Source organism: Vitis riparia, chromosome 11 (assembly GCF_004353265.1).
Source record: "Vitis riparia cultivar Riparia Gloire de Montpellier isolate 1030 chromosome 11, EGFV_Vit.rip_1.0, whole genome shotgun sequence".
Taxonomy (NCBI): Eukaryota; Viridiplantae; Streptophyta; class Magnoliopsida; order Vitales; family Vitaceae; genus Vitis; species Vitis riparia.
The window spans coordinates 12,854,739-12,863,101 of NC_048441.1; the positions used below are offsets into that span (position 1 = coordinate 12,854,739).

At 32.6% G+C, this 8,363-nt stretch overlaps 1 protein-coding gene across 1 annotated transcript; it reads left to right on the top strand.

Annotated features, from left to right (window-relative positions):
• The first annotated feature begins 5,357 nt into the window (after positions 1–5,357).
• On the top strand, positions 5,358–6,543 carry LOC117925660. Its single transcript, XM_034844725.1, has one exon. The coding sequence runs from the start codon at positions 5,468–5,470 to the stop codon at positions 6,044–6,046; it is 579 nt and encodes a 192-aa protein (XP_034700616.1). The 5' UTR covers positions 5,358–5,467; the 3' UTR covers positions 6,047–6,543.
• The last annotated feature ends 1,820 nt before the right edge of the window (positions 6,544–8,363 follow it).

Sequence of the window (8,363 nt, forward strand, 5' to 3'; positions counted from 1 at the left end):
TCGATCGAAACGTTGCATTTGGAGAAGAAATTATAGGATGCTTTCCTGCCAATAGAGATCGCCGCTACGGCGCTACTTGTGTTGCAGGCTGATGGAGTTCTGGTACAGTGGGCTGTCTGATAATGGGCTGAACTTGGGGCAGCCCAATTCTGTTCATGGACCTAATCAACCACAGTTTCAACCCAACATCACTTCGTCACTTTAAAGATGTTTTATCCACGATTAATTTGATTGGATTTAAGCTGGTTTTAGGTCTCATGAGTTTCATAAATATATATATATCTTTAATTTATACCTTATATTAATTTATATATCAAATTTATATCTTTTTTTTTTTATTTATGAAACCAATTATTATTTTTTATAATATTATATCTATATTCTAAAATATTTATTTCATTATAATATATATATATATATATATAAAAGAAAAATATAATAGCATAAAAAAGGGGCTAATTTGAGGCAAAAAATGATTTGAACCATTTTAATAAAAATTATGTTTTTTGGAAAAATAAAATAAAATATAGTTAGTTTAAAATTTCATTAATTTAGTTATAAGGATGGATTTTAGAATAACTTCTATACATAAAATTTTTACTATCTTTTTATAAATAATTTAAGAATCATGAATTGATTATTTTCATATTGTGTTATATTTTGTGAGGCTAATGTGACAAATAGATTTTATATCGATATCATTTGGAACAATTCTTACAAACTTAAGAAGCTCAATGACAACTTACAAGACCATGATTTTGAAGAAATTGTCCTCTTTTATAGTTCATATGTTGATGTAGGGTTCATCATATATGATGGAACTATGGGTCAACATTAATAAATAAATAAAAGTTGATTACACTTTACCCTCCAATTTATACCGTGTTTTTGACATTACCTCCTCATATTTATCCTTCATATTTCATAAATACATGTAATGTACATGTGTTGTGCAATGACGTTAGTTGAAATAAATGAAAGACATGTGTAAAATATGTGACATGTTTAAGTGAGGGCAAAATCATTATTTCAATTTAAAACCCCAAAACCCTAATCCACCATTCCTCTTTCATTCGATCATCTAGTGGAAATTTCCTAAATCCCTAAACCGTCATTTCATTTTTCATATACATGTTTTTTTCCACATAAATTATTTATTTATTTTTAACATATACATATTCTTTTTTTTTTACACGTAACCTTTTTTTTTTGTTCACACACATATTTTTTCTTTCTTTGTTTTTGACATAATAATTTTTTGTTTATCTTATTTTATTTATAGCTTTATAAATAAATAATTAAATCAACAATATTTTAATGCTTTTTAATTTTTAATTTTTAATTTATCTTATTTTATTTTGAATCTTACAACTAAAAATATTTAACTCAATAATATTTTTTATTTTTTGTACCCAAAAATATAAATGTGTACAATAATTTTTTTCACTATGGATATTGCACATAATATTGTACCAATAAAAGTGAAAACTTAGAAATGAAAATGTTACCCTAAGAAATGAAAACTTAGAAATGAAAACGTTATCCTAAGAACTTCACATGGTTCATAATTTTTTATATTCATTTTTGATAACTTACCCCATGATGATTAAGGTCACTTGATATTACATAAAGGGGCTCGTGATCCCCTTTTGTCTCTACGTATTCGAAGTTTATGAGGTTTTTCATTTTCAGTTGATATTGTATAAAAGAGTTCTTTTTGGTCTAGGCTAATTAAAAAATTGAAGCGTAACAAAGTTAATTAATTAATTAAGAGTCAAATGAGTTGGATTAAGGGATCAAAATCCAAGATGGACTTAAGTTACTTAAGCCCATAAGGAAACTCATATAAACCCTCTTTAAGGGTGTTAGGCTTCACTTTTGCATCCTTATCTTCTACACTCCATAAAAGAAAACCCTACCCTCCCTTTAGAAAAACTTATCTTTCTCTTGTGCTAGAGATCTAAGAAAAGAGATATTTAGCAGAAGATCTTTAGGTATATGAGATCTACGACATCTATGGTTTACTTTATCAAATTGGACTTGACCTAGGAACATTCAGATTGCAAGTATATCACTCAAAATCTCTAGATCTTTGTTTATTATGGTTTTTATTGTCATTTTTTTTTGTCTTAAATCTAGAAAATCCAGGATAGTTTGCATGCACCCTATGAGATCCATAAGGAACAAAGTAATCCCGATTCCCTACAAAGATGACTCCAAAACAATTGTGTAATAAGGAGCCCCAAAGTTCAATGCTCTTGACCATTCTATGGTACATATGATCATAAAGAGAGGTTTTTCTTCTCCTAAGTTCAATTACCTCCTTAAGTTGCCTAAACACACAAATTTTGACAATACTTTAAATTTCCAAGGCATATATTTCTAATCTAAATAAGAAGAAAAAAATGAAGCAACTAATAGTTCTGAGAAACAATTAGCATTTTCTAAACTAGAAAATGGGTATTTTAGTGAACTTGCCAAATTAATAGAAGCATAAAATCTAAAATTAAAATGATGTTTCATGCACTTGATGTATTTCTAAGTTAGTGCTTACTTATGACACATCTTAAGAACATGTTTCATAGGCTAGATATAACATGATAGGATCTCATATTTGATTGACAATGAGATAAGATAAGTTATCCAATCACTTATTATATCCCATTTTCGACCAAACATCAAGTAGAATAAGTATGGTAGGATATATAATCTCACCTCTTTTTATATTCCTTATGTATGAAATATATCATAAAATGATATTAAAATGTATATTATTTAATAGATACATGTTGTATTGTATATTTAACAACATAATATAATATTTTTTATTTGTAAAATTTAAATATAGTAATCATGAATATTATTAACAAAGAAATAAAAATTTACTTGTTAAATTATAAATTGTAGAATGTTTTCAAGTTTATATTAAATATATAAAATATTTTACACTTTTCTTAATAGTAGATATTGTGACACAATATAATTTTTATTTTAAACAAATATTAAATATTGAAATATAATATATTTTATATTTTATTCTTTTTACAAACCAAATATAAGTAGAAGAAATGATGTCTTAAGATATACTTATCCTTACCCTATCATCTCCAATCGAGTAAACATAGCCTAAAAATATGTTTGATTAGTTGAATATAGTATGTGATAAGATAAGAGATGAAATAACTTGTCATATTTCAAGTTTTGTTAATGATGAGATAGAATGATAAAAATTTATTTCTAACAATTGGTTGATGCAAAAATCATCTATTTGAAGCTTATAGAGTTCATTTATAATGCTTTCAATTCTTAAACATCAATCTTATCAACCATTAAGAGCTTTAAACACCGCCTTGTGTCCATTTATTTTCACAATTTGTTCAATTGCATGATAAGCCTACCCACTTTCTTCTTTGTAATTTATTCCAAGTTAGCTCTCATTACCTTAGATCAATTCTGTTTTGTACCTTTATGAGAGAAGAGTGGGAAATGTGTGGGAGAACACTTAAAAAGTTGTAAAGGTCCACTGAAACCTTTAAATCAAAGTGTATACGAATTTGAATGACTTTGGTTGAGGAAGCTCTTAGTATACTAGAAAAGTCTCCATGCTTGAGAAAAACCTAGAAGCGAATTTAAGAGGTTGTCAAACTTTGCACCTTGGTATATTAGAAAAGTCTCCAAGCTTGAGAAGAACTTAGAAGAAGCGAATTTAAGCGGTTGCCAAACTTTGCATAACTTCTACAATTGTGTGAAAATTGATCAACACCTAATTCACTCTATTCCCCTTCCACTCACCTTATGGCAAACATATCAAATTCATTACTAATGAAAGAGTACTTTATAAATAGATCCATATTCTTTATTGGAAAATATTATAGGTATTAGAAAATAAGAATGATTTGGTTTTTAAAATAAGTTAAGTATGATTTGTAGAAAGTCATTTAAAATAGCTCTCATGTCCCAACTAAATTAAAAAAAATAGAGTTATTATTCCAAAACCAAGTCATAAGAGAGATAAACGTGATAAAAAAAACTCAATTATATGTTACAATCATCTACCATCTCTATTACATCATTGATAGAAATGAAAATAATAGAGTATATCAATATAATTGACTAAAAACAATATGATGATTATATCTCGTGTCACAACTTAGATTATTCGAACATATATTATAAAGTGTGTCAATATATATTTCATATCTCAATTTAGAATTATTATATTTGGAATATAAAAAAAGATTGGATAAATTTATCTCCATCCCATATTATATATGAATTTATTGAAGTTTATCATAATTCTACTTTGGTATCTATATGAGGTGTCTTATAGAGGGAAAATAAGAAAGGAATAAGAAGAAAAATAAGGAAGGAATAAGAAAAAGTTGGTATACTAGTGAGGAAGGAAATGCAAAGGAAATATAAAAAGATAAAAAGATTGAAAAAATATGGTAGGTAATTAAAATAGCATATTCATGAAAAATAAAATCAAGTTGAACATTTTTTATTTTTATTTTTAATTTAAGTCTTTAATGGTTTGTTTGAAAAATATTTTTACTTATTTTATCTCAATTAAATAACATTAATAAAGTATTTTAATTAAAAATAAATAAATTATTTTTATTTATTACTTAAAATTATTTTTTACTTTAAATTATATTATTAAATTATTTTATTAAACATATTTGATTTACATGATAATTTAAATTAAATTATTAAATTATTAAATACTACTTTACCGGCAAAATTGTACCATAAAGTCACATGTGATGTTACTATAAGAGTAAATCTAAATAAATGAGACGTGTCACATGTATGATAAAAAATTAATGAGCCTTATAGGTGTTATATTGTGATTGGTTCTTTGTAGTCACGGGAAGTGGGACCATTCCAAATGAACCGGGAAGGAGAGGAATCCGGTTCATCCCTTGCGTGCAAAAGTGGAAAAGGCGGCCCACCCCCATTTTAGGCGGTTCAGATAAGTGAGGATGGAGTCGGTTGACCGTGTCGACACTTGTCGATAAGATTAAACCTAATAGCCACGTATTCTAAGACGCGTGTCCTCTCCTTTTTCCACATTTGAGGACCACCCTCTTTTCATTTACCCATTCTTTCTTCTCAATATTACCAACGTTACCACCGCCCTCCTCATTTATCACATCACAGAAACGCGGTTGATAAAGACGCGGTATGGCACTCACGTAAATTTCAGAAAAAGTTTGGTTTCTTAATAATGATGTCCGTATGAGACTGTGACAGTTTGCGTCCCCCGCGGGTGATGGAATCGATGCTCATGACGGTGATGGAGGCCACGTGGCGCTTTCATTTCTGTATATATTCCCGCTCCATCCTTCTACCCTGGACACGTACCGATTTCCTAAGGCCCAGCTAAGTACATTTCGAAGAGAAATCATCTGGATTTCTTCAGGCTTTTTCATTTTCTTGCGTTTTCTTGCTAGCCAAACAAGAGATGGCCACTGTAGTCCTTCGATCCCAAGATTGTCTCAGGGATCGTTTTCACCCCGAAACCCTAACTTATTCCCCTCTTCTTAAATCTCGTCCTAACCCTAACTCTAACCCTAACCCTAATGGTACGCGGGCTCGTCGACGGAAGCGGAGTCCGCTGGGGTTTCAAGATAATGGAAATGATCGAGTTCCAGATCGGTATGGATCGATGGTGGTGAAGTCGCCGGCAAGGAATCTGGTCATGGGACAGGTGACGATATTGAAGCGTGGCGAGGCCTTGAGTCTACCCAAAAACCGAGGGCTTGGAAATGACAGGAAGGGGAGGGCGAGGCGCGAGGCTGATTTGGATTTGATGCTGGGCTCGACGGATCGGCTAGGTCCGGAGCCTGAAATGGTTCAGAAAGAGATTAGAGTTTCGGAATCGAAGGTCGTGGACGGCCTTTATGCCGGATCAGCGTTCTTCTCTTCGCCTCCTCCGAGTTCTCTTCCACTCCCTCTTTTCTTCACAAAGAAGGATGGATCTCCCAGTAACGACGCGGCCACTAGCGATCTACGGCGATTGCTGCGTCTCGATTTCCTTTGACCTAGGCTCAAAAGATTAAAAAGTTGTTGATCGGATGATACAGATCCGGCTTCTGCTCATGGATCTTCCTTTATTTTTTTTCAACAGGAAGACCTTGAGAAAAAAATAAGCAAATGAAGTGATCGAAGCAGTGCTTATGATGACTTCTTGCTAGAGAAGTGCGGAGAATTAGACATGGTAGTGTTTGCTGTATATTCCATTCTATGTTAGTCTGATAATCTTTGAATTAGTCGATGAAGCCATCGACGAAGATGGTGTGGGTGTGGGTGTGGGGTATTTCATTTCGTGGGTAGTTTTATTTGAAAGAATCTCTGTTTTTTGCTTTGCAGCGTTGTGTGTAAGCATCTCTGCTTGATTCTTCAATAGTTTGGTATTGGAAAGTAGTATTGATACTGGTTGTTTAGGTTTTTGAACATTTCCATAACTTTGTTGTAGCTCTATAGTCTTGAATAAAATTTTAGATTTTTAGTATAAAATGGTGCTGCCCTTTTCGGTGTGATCTTGTGTTTGCTGTTTATTTTGATGGTGATGATGTTATTCAGACGGGGAACCCCAACTACGAGATCAGCATTCTGCCTGAACGGGCATCTAAATCGTGCATTCCGTTTCTACTAAGATCGGGGAATCTAAACCTTAGGAGGACAAGAAGCACAAATTGACCCTGAATTTTTTACGGTATGAGGTGATCCTTAGAGGCTCAAAGTTGAGTGTTTTTCAACCCAGTGAGATACACATGAAAAAAGCAAACGTTATATGCTTAGGGGGGTGGTGGAACCCTCCAAGTTGAGTTTTCTTTCAACCTGGTGAGACACGATGAAAAGCGGTATACTTTTGGAAATTATGGCCCTCCTAATTAACGACAGAAAAATTCAAATAATAGGAAATCGTGCAAAGAGGGCTCTCCTAATTAAAGACAGAAAAATTCAAATAATGGGAAATCGTGCAAAGAGGTTTGGTGAATGCATCAGTTAATTGATCTTTGGAGAAGGCATGAGCCACTAGAAAGCATCATCACTTTGAACTTGTTTGTGAATGAAGTGATAATCTAATGCCAACATATTTCATGTGAGAATGAAAGATTGGATTGGAGCATAGATGAGTAGCACCAACATTATTAGAAAGGAGAGATGAGTAGCATCAACGTTATTAGAGATGAGAGAGTAGTAGCACCAACATCATCGTAGTAGATAACAGGTACTTGTAGAATATTAACACCAAACATACCCAATGCAATTCACTAGATGTACAAGCAACATAATAGTATCCCACTTTAGTAGAAGAATGTGCAATAGTTCTAATATGCCAGTGATCACTAGTGGGCGATGCATAAATAATGAGAGTTTATTCATTGCAAAAGTGCTAATAGGCCGAGTAAGAGAGAGATACTGATGTGGAGTTCAAGAGTGGGAGATGTAGCAAGTGGTGTGATAACTGGTTTGGCATCTAACATCCAAGTGCGAGCTAAAAGATCGCCAATATTAGAAGTATACTATACTAGTCTAGTACTAATATAGAAATTATTACTGATAAATAGGACTGACCCTCTTACTGCAGCTTATTCACATTAGATATTTACGAGAGCTTAGAGCTTAGTCAATATAGGGTGCTGAACCTGAGATTGCTTGAACTGAATGCGCTTAGCTTAATACTGTAATTGGGTAAGCTTCCTTTAACTATATATTCCTATGGTAATGCAACTCGCTCCAAGGTATATGAAGTCAAACTTAAACCCCTTCAACTGATTTGAAGGCAGGCACGACATCGAGGGTAACCAATTGCAAATCAAACTAAACCCGAGGAAAAGCAAAAACTTTACCGGTTGGTAAGCCAAAGACTTTTATACTTACCCTTGCCACTTTCCTATATGATAGGTGGCTGAGAACTACCACTGGACCGACATCAACTGCAATTCCAACTGGTAATGCAACTATCTTGAAGAGAAAAGCAAAGGAACCTTAGGAGTGATGCCTATCAGAGTTGACGAACGAGAATCTCATATGCAATACGAGGCCCCCCGCCGCCTAAAAACTAATATATCAACGTTAAGATATAAATAACCCATGATGATGGTGTGTGACTTCAACGCCAATAAAGTAAGAAAAAGGCTCAAGATCCTTGAGGGAGAATTGTAGGACTAAGTTAGGATGAACTTCCGCACGACACCATCATTGCTATTTGTTTCAACAATATGACAATGACAATATTTAGAATACCTATTATGTTCAGATGTGTGTGGAGGAGTGGTGAGATGAAAAATACAATTAGTTGCGAAAAAGGTTTTTATTGAATAAGATATTATTTCAAAAGGTTGAAAAGA

Excerpts from the sequence above, each read along its gene's own strand:
- LOC117925660 (XM_034844725.1), top strand. The coding sequence starts at position 5,468 with ATGGCCACTGTAGTCCTTCGATCCCAAGATTGTCTCAGGGATCGTTTT.